Genomic DNA, 20,123 nt, shown 5'->3' with positions numbered 1-20,123 from the left:
ACGTAATTCCTATTTTCAGACAAATAAATATGGTGATAAATCCTAGGCCAAGGTTTTCTCAGCCTTGGCACTATCGATATTTTAGGTAGGATAATTCTTCATTGTGGAGGGCTCTCCTGTGCATTTCACAGCATCCTTGACCTTAACCCACTAGATACCAGTACCACATATACATACAAACACACACACAGAATGGTGACAACCATAAATGTCTCCAGACGTTGCCAAATGTCCCCTGGGGAACAAAAGCATCCCTGATTGAGAACCACTGTCTTAGAACATCTCAGACAGAAGAGCCCTTGGGGACTGTCCCACCCAACTTCCTCATTTTTACAGATGAGAAAACTGAAGCTCTGAGACTGAGACCAGAAACCAGGTTTCCTTACTCATTTTAGAATTTTTTTTTTAGAGATCAGATATATTTCTTTTTTGCTTTTTTTGAAATTTTTCTCCAGTTTTACTGTTTATTTTATTTATTTTTTGGCCACGCCGTGCAGCATGCGGGATCCTAGCTCCCCCGACCGGGGATTGAACCCACGCCCCCTGCATTGGGAGCACGGAGTCTTACACTGGACCGCCGGGAAGTCCCGAGATCAGATGTCTTTTTCTCAGCCTCAGAGAAATGCAATCTTCCAAAAAAAAAAAAAGTTGGAGGAATTTTAAATCAAATCAGTTGCACATGGATGGACCTGGAGATTATCATATTAAGTGAAGTAAGTCAGACAGAGAAAGACAAATACCATATGATATCACTTATATGCGGAATCTAAAAACAAAAAATGATGCAAATGAACTTATTTACAAAACAGAAACAGACTCACAGACTTAGAGAACAAACTTATGGTTACCGGGGGAAGGGTGGGGGGGAAGCTATAGATTGGGAGTGTGGGATTGGCATGTACACACTGCTATATTTAAAATGGATAACTAATAAGGACCTACTGTATAGCACAGGGAACTCTGCTTAATATTCTGTAATAACCTAACTGGGAAAAGAATTTGAAAAAGAATATGTATATGTATATAAAAGAATATGTATATATATATATATACATATATATATGTATATACATAACTGAATCACTTTGCTATACACCAGAAACTAACACAACATTGTTAATCAACTCTGCTCCAATGCAAAATAAAATTTTTTTTATAAGATAAGGAAAAAAATAAATCAAATCAGTCTCATCTAGCTGAACATTCATTTATTTTTTCTCTCTCCTCTCTTTTCACCTCTCTCTGGTTCTCTCCCTCATATACATGACTCAGCCTAGAATTTCGATTTACTAACTTGTTTTTCTAGCTACAAATGCTACCAAAATTAATAACAATAATGATGATGATAATAATAATAAAAGAATATGAAAACATCCATCCTTCTCTAATTTAGCATTTTTCTTCTTTCATTTGTTCACAGTGAAGAGGTGAATGGGAAGACGTCTAGTATATATCAGAGTTCCTGTGTGTCAGGCACTCTGCCAGGTGCATCCTAACACAGCCATTACAACAACCCTCCGAAGTGGGCGTTGGCATACCCATGTTACTAAAGAGGAAACTGAGGCTCATGCAAGTGAGATGACTTGCCCACGTAGCCACTGAGTTCTAGAACCAGCGTTCAAACCCAGGTCTGTCAGATTGCATAGTAAAACTGAGTTCGGGTTGTGGAGTCTTAGAGTGCGTTCATGATTATCGCCCAAGTGAGAGTTGAATCCCCTCTGAGAACCAAATCCACCTGCAACTGCTCGGATCACAGAGCCCAGGAGCTTGCCAGCATCTCCAGGAGGAAGCCAGGCCTATGTGGCAGTTGCTATGACGACTAGTTTTCTTATAATTATAGAACATGATGGTGACACAAAAAGCCACACAGTCACTTTGTTAGGACCTGTCTTCCTCTGACAGTTCCAGGAGCTTAAACATCATAAATTTTTTTTAATCCCGTTTAAAATAATCACACATGGCAGCAGCAGAGGCCCAGAGAGCAAGACAGTCAGGAGATTAATCCTCCCAGCTGCGTGAGGGGACCGCGAGACAAGCCACATGACAAGCCACGAGGAAAATGGCATGTCTTCCTTGGGAAATGTTTGCTTCTCTCCTCTCTTTTGGATCAATGCATTTAGGACTTGGCCAACCAGTGTATTTAAAGAGAAAAAAGAAGAGAGCCAAAGCAAAATTGGCCTAATGCTTGGCAAGTAACAGGGATAGGCAGCAACATTTTAGTATTCTAGCAACCACTTTTCAGTTTAGTTTAAGTTAGCCAATTACCCATATGTACAGGGTTTCCTGATTTGGAAGCTGATAGAGACAAAAGAACACACACATACTCTCATATACATACCATAGACATACATACCCCTCTGGTCCAGAAAAGCCTGACTCTTGCCACTTATTGGCTGCGTGAGCTTGAATACCTTCATTAAACTCTCTGACCCTTGGTCTCCTCATCTGGCTATCAAAAATAACGCCTACTTCAAGAGTTAAAGATAAAATAGAAAATGACTAGCAAACTACCCAGCATATAATAGGAGCTCAGCGAAATGGAAGTTATTGTTATTAATTAATTACAAATAAGAATTCTTTAAATCTTGTTTTACTTTCCACAAGCATCTTCCTTTCATTACCCCAACATGGGATGTGAGAGACCTTTATGAAGCCCTACCTTCTGCACCACTTTCATCAATCCAGCCAGGTAGCAGGAGAACTCTAGTTGAAGCCAATGTGGCATCTCAGAGCAGTGGTGGGTGCAGGCAAAGGCTGGGACATTCTCCAGATGAGAAATTGACTTGGGGAATCAAGGACAGGTTTCTGGAGGAGGTGAGCTTGTCCACAGGGCGGAAAACGTGGGCTGGCAATAGAGCCAGAGGAAAATGCACGGGCAAAGACCTGGAGGGGTGAAAGGGCATGGTGGTTTTACAGAGCCATGAGAGGCCCGGAGCACAGAGGACACAGGAAGGGTGGAGGGACTTAGCAGCAAGGACCACCTTTGCAAGAGCCTGCAATATCACGCAAAAACCTCACATTGTTGCCTGTCGGAGTGGGGAGCCATCAGAGATTTCTCAAGCAGGATCTGATGATCGTTCTGACTTCATAACAGGTAGAAAGGGGAAGATGGGATGAAGCTGGAAGGTCAAAAGCTGGCCTGGCAGGAATGGTGGGCGAGGAGGTGCAACTGAGCCAGGGCAACGTCAGTCGAGACAGAGGGCCTAGTGAGATGGAGCCAGGCGTGTCTTCCCACTGAGACCCACCCTGGATGGAAGCATTCCGTCTAGCCGGACGACCAACACCTCAGCAATGAAACTATCATGTAACGACAAGAGGCAGCTCACATTGATCAAGCTACCATGGGGCTTATATTATCTCATTTTGTCCTCAGGCCAGGCCTATGATGTAGACAGCATTATCCCATTTTACAGATTGGGAAACACAGGTTCAGAGAGATGAAATGACTTGCTTTAGCTCGTACACACCCACAGTGTCAAACCCCCAGCCCATGTATTTCCTCTTTTCCATACTGCCCTTCACGCAAGTGTGCTGGTAAACCCTCCTGGGCTAAGAAAGGGGGGTGATGCATGATTTACACTGTTTGCTCATTTCCATGGTGTAAATACTCCCACCATGGTTGGTTACAAACTTCCAACGGTTTAACAAGCAGTGTGCAAACTTTTAACCAGCCACCTCCTACAGGAGTCCCATAGGAAACAAGAATATTCACTGAAGTCTAGAAGTCATCTACACTAAACTTATAAACAAGTGACTTGCTTTATTACAGCATTTATATGCCAATGTTTGAGTCAATGAGAATGAGAGCCTGGCAATAAAAGCAGCCCAGTCATTAGGCTGTGGAGTGGTCATTGAATCTCCCAGTCCCACATCCAAACCCTGAGTACATTCCTCCTGAGATAGCACCACAGATGTTTCCTCTCCCAGGGAAATGTTTTGTTAAAAAAATTAAGCCACATTTGCTTCCCAGTTCTCAATAATATATGTTTTTGAAGGTCACTCTAATAGTACCATTCCATGAGGCCAGGAGAAAGCACCCAGCCATAAACATAGGCCTACATCTTTATTCTGATTTTTGGTAAAACCCTAGCCAGAAGTGTGATAATAAACATCAAATACTATTGCAGATTTTCTCCACCAAGCGCTCACATGTAAATTCTTTCCGTTCCAGATGATGACTCTGCTCCTAAGCCAGCAGGCAGTGTTTTTAATAACTTACCTGAAATGTTCCTCAAAAGTTAAAAAAAAAAAAAAGAGGGCAATAAAAACCAAGACAACAGATAATAAAGTAAAATCGCTTATCTCCACTTGCTGCTGTCAGCAAATATTAGAATCCCACCAATGGAGGGCAGCCCCTGGGGTTTTGATGAAAAATTGGTAGAAGCAAATGGCAAAGCTATAAATGAGGTCTCACCTCCCAGGGAATGTGACATCAGGAAGAGGACATTTATGAGAATGTGTCATCGGCAAGAAGCTTAGAAGCAAAGATAGAGCCCCGATTTTAAATAAAGATATTGAAAAGGAGGCAGCCAGAGCTCTGGTATTTATCAATGTGTAGTTTTCCATCAGCCAGATATTTTTGTTTGCTCATTAACCTGTTTATTTAGTTATTAAAGACATCATTTGGTGCCAAGTGTGGGCCGGCACTGGCTAGGTTCTTGGGGAGCAAAGATAAAGAAGACACTAGCCTCAAGTCAGTGGGAGACACAGCAGGTAACGTTGATGCCAACACTATATAACTGGAGGGTTATATAGCAGGTGCAGGAACCCCGAGGAGGAAGGACAGACTGCGCAAGGGCTGGCAGGCAACTCCTCACAGGCCAGAGCCATTTGAGTTGGGTGCTGAGGGATGAATAGGGAGTTTGCCCAATGATGGAGGTGGGAAGGGCATTCCAGTGGGAAGGGGCAGCACGAACAAAGACAGGGAGGCATACGAAGTATGGTGTCATGAGGGAAGGACCAGGGCTTCATGCAGGTCAGGGAGAAGGCAGGTGAGCAATGGAAGCTATGGCAGGGTTAGAGGATGGCAGTGTCCTTGCAGGATATGCACGTTAGAAAGAGTCCTCCTTTGGGGAGGTGAGAAGAATGGGCAGGAGGGGGCCGAGAAAGGAGGCAGAGGGACCCAGAAGGAGGATGGGCCAGGAGATGATGGGTGAGGACAGAGACCAGAGAAGAAAGCACAGTTACCAGAGACTCTCAGGAAGGAGAGGGGCCTGGACTCTGCCGGCTGTTAAATGTGGCCACCTCCCCACACCCAGCCGGGGAGGCTGATTCTGGTGTTTTGCCATGTCTTTCCCAGGTTGGAGTTAGAAGGAATGTGAACAGAGTTGAGGCCTGAGACAGAGTGCAAACACCCCCATCCCCTGGCTGGGTGGAAGAGGAAGAGAAGGAAAGAAACGTCTGGCAGGTAGACTGGCCCAGCAGCAGCCCCCGGGAGCTATTCACTGGTAGTCAGGCTCTCTTCCAATGGCGGCAGCTGTCCTAACCTCTTACACCCAGCCACGGCCCCCTGCTTAGGACCTGCGAGTACAGCCCAGCTCCACAGCCTCCTGGGCGTGGAACTTGGGAAAATTCCCAGCCTCTCTGGGCCTGGTTCCCTCACCTGCAAGTGGGGTGACAGTCTCGCCAGCCCAGTTTGCTGGGATCATTCAGTGGGATACCTTACATAAAGCGCCAATCACAGGTCAGGTCAGGAGCAGAGCACAAGCCCCCAAAAGTTGAGTGGATCAGTGAATGGATGGAACACTGAAAAATCAACACCCTATAATATTAGGCCTGAAGCTTCAACTGGATTTTCGTTTATTTTTGTTCTGTTCGTTTGTTGTTGTCATTTGTTTCTAATAATAGCCCACAGACACCAGCTCCTTAAAAATTGCTAAGCTCTCGCTTCTAGTTCTCCCCAACCAGCTTTATTTTAATGCGTCCATTTGCTTGACGGGAATGGTGGGTTCTGGTCCCTTTACACTAATGCATCCCTCCCATTCTGGATTCTCCCCACTGACTGCACTCAGGGTCTGGTCTGTAGACATCCCCAGGATCTTTCCCCATGCGCCCGGACACCCTCTAATCTGAGCTTATCCAGGCCATAGCCACCAGAGGCAAATTTCCTGAACCCGGACTCAGCACGTTACTGGGGATGAATACTGAGGCGGTCCCAAAAGTCTGGGGCTCACGTTGCAGCACACGTGACACCCACTCTATGCCAGGCCCTCTTCTGGGAACTAGGAACACATGAGTGGGCCAGCGTGACCCTACCTCCAGTGGACCAGAGGCTGGAGGGGGCTGAAGACGCCGGAGTAGCCAGTTACAGTACAGCAGCATTCGAGAACCCCATATGATCTGCAGAGCCCAGAGGAGACACCAAACCCAGCTCAGAGGATCAAGGGAGGCATCCCAGAGGAGGTGACCATACGGGGACAGTATTCCAAGAAATTGGCCAGAACACTCTTGTCTAATCCACACCTTTGCAAGCTCCTCCAGAGCAAGGATTTTGTCTTGCATATCCGTGTGTCTCCCAGCAACAGGCATCCAGCCCAGCCCAGAGCAAATTTGATAAAGACAAAGAAGAAAGGGGAGAAAGGGCAGGAAGGGAAGAAGTCGGGCAGGAAGGGAAGAATTCAGACAGGCCACACTTTGGCAAGGACAATGGCAGGGTGGCATCAGGTGTAGCAGAGAGAGTGGGATGTGGAGCCATAGGGCTGGGTTCTTATTTTGTTCTGACACGTCCTCGCCGCGTGGCCTTGTCAGACAATTCACTTCTTTGAGCATCAGTTTCCTCGTCCGTAAAATGGGGATAAGAATAACAGTAACAAGTACACAAGGTTGTTGTTAGCCTAAAAAGTGGATGTAAAGGCATTTTTAACAGGTACTAGGATTATTCATTTTATAATGGATGTGTTGAGAAGTAGCCTACCAAAAACTATTGCCTACACTCCCCAGGAGGCAAAGAGATAGCTCCCTAGGTCACTGTAGAGAGCCAGAGACCACCCATGGATCCTGACATTGAACTGGCTACACTTAGAACAGTTCCTCCAGGTTTTCCCAGCCACATTCCCAGGGAGAAAAAGCCAGGAGAGGGAGGACCAGGTCTGTCTCAACCAACACACAAAATTCAGCTAATTAGGTAACAAGCTAAGAACCCAGGGTGAAGGAAAGGGATCTGAACAGGAAGAGAATAAAATGACCATTCATTGAGAACTAGAGTGCGCCAAGGACTTACACTTTGTGCTATTGTGTCCCGGTTTACTGACGAGGAATCAGGAGCTCAGAGAGGTGAAGGGACTTTCCCAAGGTCATGAAGCTAAGAGGTGACAGGGCTGTGACCCAAGTTGCCAAGTGGATCTAGCCCCAAAGTGCAGGTGTTCCCTGGAATACCTCTCATCAGCTTGGCACAAACAGCCTCCAAATGCAAGACTCAGTTCCTTCTCACAGGTGAGCCTGGGGACAATCAGGTCAGATGGCATGGCCGGATGCACCAGCTCCTTCGATAGCATCATCAGCTTTAGAAGAACCTCCAGCTCCCAGGACTAAGAAAGAAGGAGGGGCTTCTCTCTGCATGCTCCCATCTTCTCAAAGAAGCCTGATGCACGGTCTCTCAAGTCTGTGGCCCTTGGCAATGACTGCAAGAGCCTTCACGTTAAAAAAAAGTTCCAGGCGATTCTTTCAATCTTTCTCAGTTCGTCTCTCCCTCCCTGCTCTCTCCTCTCATTCTCTCTCATAGAGAATTGCTATGAGCTGATCTCCCCAGGTCAAATTTGAGATGTGAACTCACAAGTTGTTCCACCTCCATGAAGATATTGGAATGAGGGAGGGAGGCATCTTTGCCATCCCCATGGTTACTTCTGCCACGGGCAATATCCTGGAGGGGCAGCCCGGCCACTGTTTACCAGCGTTATGCTCTCTAAGATGAACTGGGAATTCTCTGACTTCCAGCCCCTGTGGTCTAGCCGAAATTCCTATCCTGAGCTCCAGACCCGTTACATCCAAGAGTGGCCAGACTGCCTCTGCCCCACCCCTCCCATGGTCCCCAGGCACCTCACACTCAATGCGTCTCCCACTGCCTGGTCCCCCACCTCCTACCCAGTGGACAGCATCCCGTCCACCCCCCCCCCCGCCCCCCTGCTCAGTCAGCCAAGCCAAACACAGAGGAGCCCCTGATGCCCCTTTCTCCAACCAGGAACAATTCTACCTCCATAACAGCCTAGCTGGACCCCCGAGTCCCACTGCAGCTGACAGCTCAGACCCTCAGACGCTTCCTTTTTTTTTTTTAACATCTTCATTGGAGTATAACTGCTTTACAATGGTGTGTTAGTTTCTGCTGTATAACAAAGTGAATCAGTTATACATATACATATGTTCCCAAATGTCCTCCCTCTTACGTCTCGCTCCCTCCCACCCTCCCTATCCCACCCCTCTAGGTGGTCACAAAGCCCCGAGCTGATCTCCCTGTGCTATGTGGCCGCTTCCCACTAGCTATCTGTTTTACGTTTGGTAGTGTATATACGTCCATGCCACTCTCTCACTTCGTCCCAGCTTCCCCTTCCCCCTCCCCGTATCCTCAAGTCCATTCTCTAGTAGGTCTGTGTCTTTATTCCTGCCTCAGACTCTTCTTAATCACCAGCACCACAACCTCCTCCCTAGGGTGCTGCATCCACCTTCACCCCAGCAGATGCATCCTTCACGCGGCTCAGGGGGAGCTCTCTTTAAGGAAGTGAAAAGCCAGGCTAATAAATGCTCACAGCTCTACAAAAGCAAACAATTTTGCTCCATTCCTCCCATTTTGTTCCAAGCGGCAGGGCCCTCCGCCCACACCTGACAGTCTGTGCTGACAAAGGGCTGCCCCGAAACCCCAACGCCCTTTCTTCCCAACCCCCAGGGCCAACTGAGTCAAGCTGCGTGGGGCACTTCCTCAGGCCCTGGACCCTGAAAATCCACTCATTTTCTCCTGACTCGCTTCTGTTCTAACCCATAGTTACCTAAAGCAGGCTGCACAGATGAACAGAAAGGCGGGGGGTGGGGCCGGCTTTCAGCACTGGCCCTGCCACTTGCTAGTGGGTGAGCAGGTCACATCACTGCTCTGAGCCATAGTTCCCCTTGAAAAAAACAGGATTATATCAGCTTCTCAGGGACTCGTGGGCATCAAATATGATAAAATTGCCACATCACCAAAAGTTGCCAACAAAGAGGAAAAAAAAAAACCAATGACAACATGGTCCAACACCACAGCTGATAACACAGCCACAAACGACATTTTGAGACATTTCTTTCCATGTCCTTTTTCCTCTGTATACTTGTGGGTTTTTTCATAGTTCCAGCCATAGAAAACATACAATTTTAATCTCTGCTTTTTTCACTCAGCTTCCTCTATGAAGCATTTGCCCAAATTATTGCATGTTTTCATAACCATCATTTTAAATGATTGCTAAATAAAGAATAATTCCATCAAAAACTGTAACACTCTATTTGGCAAAAAGAGCAAATTTTTAAAATATTCTAATTTTTTTCTGATTATTGTAACAATTCATGCTCGTGTAAAATTGAGAAAGTACAAGAAAGATGAAAATATCTCGTTAAGCCCATAATTCAGAGTAAACTAAATACTCTCCCTCCAAAAGTGATTCCTAAGAAACTGTTGAAACAGTCCATCCTATGCATGTGGTCTTACATATGGAATCATGAGAAAGCTGCTGAAAATCTAGCATTGTTTCCAATGCTTCGATTTTACAAATAACACTGCAATAAACATTTTTGTGCATGAATCTGGGCATACTTCTGATGATCTCTGCTGCCAGGAGGACAGGTCAGCTTTACTCCCTGGCCTGATGCTCATACATTATGCACCATGATGCTCCTACCCTCCCCTCACAGCTACCTGCTGGTTCTTGCAGATACCTGCATGCAGTTCAGGCCAGGTCAGCGTTCACTGGGCCCATGCTGTGTGCCAGACACTAAAGCTACAGCCAAAAATAAAAGCAATTCCTGCCCTCAAAGAGGGGGTCAGCATCCAGGGAAGTCCCACATTCTGGGGGGAGGTACACAGAGGTGCCATATTCCCTCCCAGGCTCACACACCCAGCTGCTCTGACACATGTAGCAGGGAGAAAGATAGGGACAGAAACGGACCAATATGTTTATCCATGTATAATACATACTCCAACCAAGTATGTATTATACAAATACATACAGACAACCAACCAACGGCTGTTTTCACTTCCAAAGCCCTCAGCCACAGTTGATACAAAATAGTTACTATTAATCATGCACTTATCATGTATAGATCCAACTGCTTTGCATGTATTCTATATTCCATTCTCACAGTAACCTTCTATTATCACCATTTGATAAATGAAGTTTATTGGCTAGCTTGTGGCCACATGGCTGGTATGAGGTGGAAACAGGGCTCAAACCCAGCCAGACTGCTTCAGTTTCCATCCACAGAACCACTTATTCTACTGCCTCCATGGCTGATATTGCCTCCTAAGTATCTTTTAGGCCTCTCTCCACTCACCTTCCTTTGCTAAGCCACTATTGTTTTTTTACTTGCAGTAACCCAGCAGTCTCCCCACCCTCCCTCTAGTACTCATGTAAAAGCCAGCAAGCTTTTTCCAAAAACCCAGTTTAATCATATCCTTCCTCTTCTTGAAGTCCTTTGGGGTTTCTTTCATGCTTCTAGCCTAAAATAATAATTCCTCCATACAGTCTATGATGACTGGGACTGTCTGCCCTCTGCCCACTTTTCATACCTCATCTCTGTCTGGTCCCCACACCCCTCCTAGAGCTGAGCTTCACTGCCCTTATTCCTATTCAATGTTGGGTTCAACTTCCCTCCAGCCTCAGGGCCTTTGCACAAGCTGTGCTCTCCTTAGCCATCTAAGTGACTTCCCCAGGGTACTTCCCTGAGCTTCCTCCATACATCCTCACAGAGCAGCCTTCATGGCTCCTTCACGCAATTCATCACAGTGATATGTATTCACCAGTTCTCCTAGTGACCCGGCCACCAATAAATAGAAAATCAACCATTCGGTTTTTACCACTAAGAAGTCAACTTTTCTCTCCCTTTGTCTTTTTTGTATTTGTTGCAATCAACCAATGTCTAAACTTTGAGTTTCTTTATACATTTCTATCACATTTCCTGAAGATTGTGATGGAAAGGCAGAGAGACAGGGACAGGAAGAAAAAGAAGAAATGAGACACATTTATCAATTATCAAATTGTCTGAACATTTCGGAGTAGGAGAGAGGATAACTTGTCCTCAAGAGGCAGAGCTTTAGTTATTTGATTAGACTCAGTGACCCACACCCAGTCTTTCTGTTACACCATCAAGACACTGACCGTAAATTCAGCGATTTTCGGCACCCGGAACTTCCCTTTGTTCTTCTGTTCGGGCTGATATTCCGTTCTTGTCTTCACAATCACCTGAAATGTTCAACCAGTGTTAGCATGCACAGAGACTTGAAAGGCTTTTCTGTTCCTTTTTTTTAGTAACTAGAATTTACCGTATATTGCATAAAGATCAGAAAATAAAGAGCCTCCCACTCAAACACAAGAAAATAGAAAATTCAAATTACCCATAATACTTTCCAATTCCAACAGACAGCCATAGGTGACAATTTTGGTCTCACCTTTCCAGTTTTTATATGCATATATATGCACATATTCTGCATATGTATTTGCTATTTATGCAAATATATACTTTATGAAACGGATTCATACTTCATTTTATCACACAACACTCTACTAACATTTTCTCCATGTAGAAAAATATATGATTTCATTTTGCCTTTTGATGTAGCTTAATATTTCATTGTATGCATATAGCACAATTAATCTAACCGGTCTTGATGGCTGAACACGTAGGTTGTTTCCACAGTTCAGGGTATATAAACAAGTTATGATGAACATCTTGTAGCAAAACTTTTGCACATATACTTAATTCCAATTTCACTTAGGGACTTCCACAAAGAAAAACATAAAGGTCTACTGAATCTATTGTATCATCTTATTTTTCTGAAGTCTGAATATTTTGCAGAGGTGGTTAATATCTTTTCAAGATAAGCTGTCAACCTGCCAAGACATTTATGGGACTCCATCCCACTGTGTAGGCAAAGTGGAAGAAAAAAGAAACTTGACAGACAATCAATAACTATTGCCAAGTGTCACAGTGTCATGGGTAACACAGAAGATGTCTGAGTCTTGGGGCCTCAGCTGTAAAATATGGACAATAATCATAACCCCTAGTTAACAAGGCTGTTTTGAGGGTTGAATGAGATAATAGTGGGTAATACTTTTGGAATAATTTATTATGTGCCACAGCTAGATCAAGCCCTCCATATACTTTATCTACATACCACTGCTATTTCCATTCTCCTGAAAGGAAAACTGAAGCACAGAGCTGTCAAGTCACTGGTCCAAGGTCACACAGCTCAAAGGAAGCAATCTTCTAACTATGATCATTCTTCTCATTAGTGCTTAAATTAACCAAATTTTCACTGAAAACTTTCACCAAGTTTTCCTAGAGACAATAGTCAAGTGTATGTACTCCTGCAAGAATTCTTCTATGAAGAATTTTCTTTAAGGTCTGTGAGGCATACCTTGGACAAAATATAGCTCAAAAAGGAAAGGATGGGGAGGAACTACTATTATTGAACATCTACGGTGTGGCACTTAAATATGTTAGTTAAGGAGGATCTGGGTCCCAGCCCATCTAGAACATCACTCCTTCCCTGACATTTAGAACTCATTTGCAAATGTAAATTCTGTTGTTTTGCTCCACCCTCTTTGGATTCTGCTTCTCCAAATATTAAAAAGTGAGCCCTGGCTTCCTTAAAGAAATGGTACAGCTAAACAAGGATGAGGGTTTTGCGGGGGAGTGGGGTGGGGAATGTTCTTTTTATTTTTTTCTAGCTCCTGTTCCAAAGAATAGGAAAGCAGAAGCTTCTTTGCCACAAGTAATAAAAATATCCCTCATGCTTTGCAAATTTACTATACAGCAGACACTGAGTGCTTGACATGCACTATCTCACTTAATTCTGTGCTGTGGGGCAAATACTGATACTGTCAATATTGTAGGGAGAGGAAACATTGTGCTTTGGGTTTGAATCCTGGCTCAAGCACTACACCTTCTGTGTCTTAGCTTTCTCATCTATTAAATGGGAAAATAACCATCACTACCTGGTTGGGTTGTTAGGAGGCTTAAATGAGTTAATATAAGTTAAGCACTCAGGCCGTTCATTCAGTAACAACGTTTTTTTGAACACTGCCTCTGAGTGCTGCCAAATGTTCTTCCAATAGGTGTCTGAGGCAGATATAACCGGGCCTCTCTTGCACCTGTCAGCCTGCAGGTCCTCCCTATCCAGCCCTCCGAGAGCAAGGCAAGGATTTCTCAAGAACAATACTGTTCAAGCATGGTCTGAAAAAAAAGGTTTCAAGGATGAATAGAAGTTTCCTGGGTGAACAAGACAAGATACTTTATGCAAAGTGAACCACATGGTCAAATAAACAAAAGTGTAAAATAGCATGTAATCTACCCATCTGGCCGTTTTGGTGTTATGTGAACTTCAGTGTGTTACTGAGAGTTAAGAACTAAGATAAATGTAAGAGTAAATGCCAAGGCAAGGTTCACAGGCTAAGTGTTTCTGTTAGAAACTCACAACGTTCTGGGAAGGGCCAAATGAAATAATGTATGCGCAGGTGCTTTGTGAACTTAAAAGATATTCTACAAATTGTAATGATTAAAAATATTTGGAATATCACTAGATCAACTGACAGGCTACGGAGTATATTGAAAATTTAGATGTCTGATCAGTTCTCTGAATCCACATTTTTAGAAATATTCACCAACTGGGAATGATAGTTTCTTCTCCCAATTCCCCATGTTGTGTGTGTATATATATCCAATGTCTGTATGTATATATATAAATATATTATAATACATCTCAATGTCTCTTTCTAAGATAGTGAATTTCCTGGTCAGTGTGCCATGTGACCTATAAGCCTTAGGGCAAAAACTGCCTTTGCCTTTTATGATAGACAGCATTCTAAGATGGTCCCCAAGCTTCCCACTCCTGTGTACATGCACTGTATAATCTCCTCCCTCAAGACTGAGGACAGGACCTGTGAATATGATGGCATAGTCACTCCCATGAGTATGCTATGCAAACTCGGTCACAGCAGACTGGAGAGAGATTCTCTTGCTGGCCTTGAAGAAGTAAGTCAACATGTTGTGAGAGGGCCATGCAGCTAGTACCTCAGGGTGGACTCTAGGAGCTGAAAATGACCCCGATCAACAGCCAGGTCACTCAAGAAAGTGGGGACTTCAGTCCTACAACCACAAGTAACTGAATTCTGCCAACAACCTGGACCCTAAGAACCAGATGAGAATGCAGCCGAGCTGACAGCTTGATTTCAGACCCATGAGACCCCCGAGCACAGAACCCATCTAAACTGTGCCTGAACTTCTGACCTATACAAACTATGAGATAATAAACTTGTGTTGTTTTGAGCCACTAAAGCTTTGATAATTTGTTACATAGCAACAGAAAACTAATATGCCTTCCCACATTGCAAAGTCCATCTCGACCATCTCTTAGCTTGAGTCCTTCATTTCTAGATCCTTAGCCATCAGACTGGTCTCAAGCATAACACCTCAAGTGTTAAGAAGCATTTAGCTTCTTAGCTCTTAGCTTCTTCTTAAGCTTCTTAGCCTTTCCCTCTGCCCCTTTATTTTTATAAACATCTTTCCCAAAACTTCTCAAAAAGCCCTTTATATCATTCCATGTAACTTTTAAAGACCTCATGCTGTGGCCAACATGTTGAGATAGGAGCCAAAACTAAACAAATATTACTGTTGGAATGAGATAATGAATAACCATTACAGCCAATATCATTATAATTGTCATAATAAATATTTTGTGGTTGCTTCTCTAACATCCATTTCCTTCTTCAATCCAAAGCCCCCGCCCCCCCACCGCCCGATATTGCTTTCAAGAACTCACCCCTGTCCCATGTGGCAGCCATGTGATTTGGTGAAACTGATGACTTCCTTGATGGCGGGGATGGACCCTAATTAGGTTAAACCAATCAGAGCATATTATTCTATTGATCACAAAATTTGATTGGCTCAGAGATGGGCATGTTACCTAACTTGAATCAAAGAGATATGAGGCAATACTGACTGGGAACTTGGGGGAAGACACCTCTTTGCTCTTTATGAGTATTCCCTAAAGAACATGTTCTTCCTCTGGATGGTGTGGTGAGGGCTTAGTCCTGAAACTGCTGAAGCAATTGTTGCTACTATGGGGAGGAGCCAGGATGAGGTCAAAGGCAGCATACAAAAGAGGGCAGAGCCAAGAGGAACCCAGAGAAGTGGAGATGAGCCCTGATGACACCCTGCCCTCTAGATCACACCTTGCCTGAAACCAGACACATGCTGTGCGCTGCAGTCGTGGGGGTGGGGAGGGGGGCAAATATATACTCTTTGAACCTTAATCCAATTTAGTTGTGTTTTCTAGTACTTGAGGTGAAAAGCTTTCTATCTGATAGCAATGTGTTCCAAGAAAAAATGAACTGAAAAGCTATTCGAATTTAGTAAGATGGTCAAGTACTAAATAAGTATAACAAAACCAACAGATTTTCTCTGCACCAGCAAAAAAATCACCTCAAAATATGATGAATCCACCAAAAGATACACACAACAATGTTCATATCCACTTTTTTTTCATAATAACACAGAACTGAGAATAATCCAAATGTCTATTAACAGGAGAATGGATAAATTATGGTGTATTCATAAGGTGGAATGCTACACAGCAATGCTACAGAGACATGGGTGACTCTCACAGACATTATTATATTGAACTAAAGAAATCTGATGCAAAAAAGTATTTTTATGTCTCGTGTGATTTCATTTATATCAAGTTCAATATATATAAAATAATTTATATATTATCTGAATAGATATATATATTTAATATGCCATTTACCATTTGCAGGAGTGATGCTGAGTTTAGGCAGAGTTGGGGTCATAGTCCTCCTTCAAATCCATATACTACTTTGCCCCGAACCCCTATGAGATGTTGCTTATGCCCTGAGTGAGTTTCTAATGAAAACACTTCTTTTGGCTTCAGAACACTCCTCAAACCACTGAGTTCAAACTAGGCCAACAGACTGGTTGACTGACCCTGTGTCAATCCTCAGTCATCTGCTCCTCTCTTTAGCTATACCATATTTTCTCCAAAAGCAACCCAGGTAATAATTTACCTTTGCCCCTAAGGAAGTGTTAGCTCATTAGAACCCCTTCTCCATGTCAAAAGCAGGTCTTTGCCTACTTGCCTGGAACAAATGGGCAGTCCGCTGGCCTCATCTTCTTTGACGTCTCAGTAATATTCTTTGACCACTCACTCCTCCTTAAACGTCCTCCTCCCGGGTCCACGGTCTTCTCCCCGCTCACTGACCAGCCCTCCTCAGGTTCCTCCTGCCCTGCTTGACTTCTCAATGTCAGAATCTCTCAGGGCTAGGTCATGGGCATGCTTCCTTCCTACAAGTCCCTTCTGAGTGTTCTTACGCCCATCATCTCCAAGTCCATCTTTATTCTCATAAGTCTCAAATTTACATCTCCAATTCGGACCCCACCCAGCACTCAGATTACCCTACTGGACATTTGCCCTTGGATAGACACACATAAATTTACCATGTCCCCAGCAAAGCACTTGGGTTCCCTGACCCACTTTCCCCAACCATCTTGCCCTCAACATTCTCTTCCCCGTGTAATCGCCAGATAAGAAAATAGCAGCATGATATGTCATTGTTTATGTCAAGTCATATACAGGAATCTCTCATGACCCGTCCCTTCCCTTCAGTCTCCAAATCCATTCCAATCACCAGTTCCTGCGTCCTCAAAAATTTCTCTCAAATAAACCCATTTGTCCAGTTACACTGCCAACACCCTAATCCAGAGCATCATCCTCTCTCTGCGAACTTTTGCTCTGACAGCTTCCTTGTTTCCGTCCTTGCCTCCCCAAACCCAAACAAAAAGAGATTTCTAGACCAAGAGAGCATCATAAACCAGCAAATGTTCAGAAGACATCCAGGAGGCTGGACCTGGGAAAACCACAAAGAGGTAGTTTTGAGTGGCCAGGGAACAGGGCAGGTGAAGTGAGCGATAAACAGAGGCTCTGAATGCCATGCCTAGCATCTTGAAGATGAACTTGAGAAGAGTGAGGAACTGAGGAAGGATTATAAACCAGAGAACGGCTTTCCAGGTGTGCATTACACGTAGAGGAAAAGCCTCTGGCACAGTGAAAATGCACTGGAGACATGTAGAGAGCAGGAAAAACCAGCCCTACAGTTACTGGAATCAACCATCTATTGGGCATGTCATGGAGCGTGGTGTGCTGCTCCCATGGACTGGAGCCAGAAACAATTCCCTTCTATAAAAGGAGATATAGTAACAGTCAATTTTTTTTTAGTACTATGAAGGGGAAAGCATAAGAAATGTTAGCCAATCGTTATTAATTGTACCTTGGAGGAATCAGCTTGCATACACAAAGAAAGAGAGAGAAGAGAAAATAAATTTGCAAAGAAAGGGTCTATTTTCTGCAGTTGGAAAAAAAAAGTGGAGCAAAACAGAGCCCTGAGCTCCTTGATTAATAACAGAAATGGGAGGAAAAAGTGGAGAGATGGGAGGAAAAAATTCTTTCTACTCTTGTTATTATTAAAAGTGGGGTTTTATAGACACCTGAGAGAATGAAACTCCAGGTTTTCAAATATCATTGTGGATATGGGCAAAGAAATAAATTTGTTTTCTTTTCATGTCACTACATCAGTCCCCATTGTTCGGTCAGCAGCTGATATGAAGAACATAATTTAACACAATTGGCACTGTGAAAATGGGATAAATTATTCATCCCAAAAGGACCCCTCATCTGGATATATTCCCCCTTTGCTGGCAAGGCCAGATAATACATGGTGGTTCAGACGGTGCAAAGTACAGAACATAAAAATTTAAAATACTACTTCCCAGGATTATCAATAATGAAGAGGTTCCTACATGGAGAGGCCCCAGGATTGGCAAGAACAATAAATAAAAATGCAGAAGTGCTGACAAGGAGCATGATTGTATTTTTATGAGCTGGACTTGCACAGGCCAAAAATAGACCTAAGCTGTATCCTTCGGCTCATTCCTGCAGCAAAGAGAGAAATTCGGGGCAGTACAATGAAAGGCTAGCCCCTGAGCACCTCTTGTGTGCCAGACACTGACCTACAGGCCCTACTGATGTTTTCCCTCAGTTAGTTCACACAACCCCCCTCTCCGATCCTCACATCTCTCCTTTAAGATCATTATTATTCTCATTTTTCAGATGAGGAAATTTAGCCTCAGAGACTTCAGTCACTTACCTGTGATCAAATGACTGGTAAGTGGTTGAGCTGGTATCCAAACTCAAGAACATGTTGCTTTTTTCTATCATTTTTTTAAGGTACCCACTATGTGCCTGGCACTGTACCAAAAGCTTTACATCTCAGTAAATCCTCTCAATCACTCTGAGGTAGGACTGATTATCCCCATTTTATAGGAACCTGAGTCTCAGGGAGCAGAAATGACTTCACAACCTCACATAACCACTAAGAGGCAGAGTCAAGGCTTGAACCTGAGCTTCTGGCTCAGATCAAGTGCCACTAGTAAGGTCATCATTCAAAACTCGTAACACTCAAACTCTGATCCTATGGCACCTGTTGCTCCATAAATGCTATTAACTGAATGAACAAATGAATGAATCCTTCATCTAAAGAGACAAGGTGAAGTCACCCCAATGGGGCCTGAGTACATAGTTGGGAACCTTCTCCCATTTACTGCCTCACTCCTCAACCCTCACTCTATCTCTTTGCGTTCGAGTCTTTCCCTGGACCCTTGAAGTTTGGTAGCGGGCCCAGAACACAAGGTAAAATGTCAGTGCTCAGAGTACATTAGTGGCAGTGTTGTCCAATCTCACCCATTCACCAATGGGGACATGGAAGCCCAGAAAGGGGGAGGGATTTGCTGCAGGTCACACAACAAGGCAGTGTCAGAAGCAGGACTCTAGTATGGACCTGCTGACTCCCAGTCCAGGGCTCTTTCTGTGGAATTGAGTCTCTTTTACTTGCTGGGCCTTTGATTTCTCAGGGCAGAATGGAAGGCCGGCCAGTATGGCCTCAAATGGATGGTCTAACCCAATAAGTCTATGACTCTCCAACTCTCAGGCAAGGCACAGAATTGGGCAAGGTGAGCGACTCTTCATTGACTCCTACAGGGACGGCCAGCTCCTGCCCTGAGCAGAGACTAGCTGCCCGGGGCCGGGAGTCACTACAGCAAGGCCGGCCCACAGCTCTGCCACCCAGGCCTGTCCCCTATAGGGCACGGCCCAGCCCACCTTTCTGCTCAAGCCTTCTTACAGCCTGGGGCCAGCCCCGTGCACTTGAGGAAAAACAATCCTGATTCTGGGACTGAATCGATGATGATGACAGCAACGACCATAATAGCAACCTAGCATTAAGCAGTTACTCTCTGCTGGGCACTGCGATAAACACTCGACATGCGTTTTCTCATTTTACCCTTTAAACAATTCTTAGAGGAGGATATTGCTGTCCTCGTTTTAACAACGAGAAGACAGAGAGACAGAGTGGTTAGTAAACTGGCCCAGGGTCACACAGCGAGTAGGTGGTGGAATTAGGATTCAAATCCGAACTGCATTGCTATAACGCATGGGCATCTATACAGACCTCCCTCTACATGCAGGGGCACTAGCTCGTTCCACAGTGGTCTCTCCGTGTGTGAACGTGAGCAAGTAAGTAAGTCACTTCAGCTCTCTGAGACTGTTTCACCATCTGTGAGATGGAAGTGATTTTTTTAAAAATAGAAAATCTGATATATGCTCATGGTAAAAAAAATGTATGAAAATTGTAGAATAAAAGTTTTCGAAGGGACCCCAGCCACTCCATCCATACTCTAACCATCTAATGGTTTCTTGCGTGTCTTTTCAAGACTATTTTATGAATTATAAGAATGAAACATACACACGTGTTTCCACAAATGGGATCACTCTATACCACACTCTTTAAAGTTCTTTTAACAGAGCAATGTGTCTGTTGCTT

At 44.1% G+C, this 20,123-nt stretch overlaps 1 protein-coding gene across 1 annotated transcript in view; it reads right to left on the bottom strand.

Annotated features, from left to right (window-relative positions):
- NSG2 (neuronal vesicle trafficking associated 2) overlaps positions 1-20,123 on the bottom strand; it is a 59,051-nt gene that overhangs the window by 31,746 nt on the left and 7,182 nt on the right. The window contains exon 2 of the mRNA XM_022595091.2: positions 11,331-11,414. Coding sequence (XP_022450799.1) covers positions 11,331-11,414 — 84 coding nt within the window. The remainder of the gene's footprint in view (positions 1-11,330; positions 11,415-20,123) is intronic.

This window comes from Delphinapterus leucas, chromosome 3 (genome assembly GCF_059928025.1).
Source record: "Delphinapterus leucas isolate spDelLeu-1000000601 "Yukka" chromosome 3, BTC_Dleu_Yukka2, whole genome shotgun sequence".
NCBI classification, from domain to species: Eukaryota; Metazoa; Chordata; class Mammalia; order Artiodactyla; family Monodontidae; genus Delphinapterus; species Delphinapterus leucas.
This window is presented reverse-complemented; position numbering and strand designations above follow the sequence as displayed.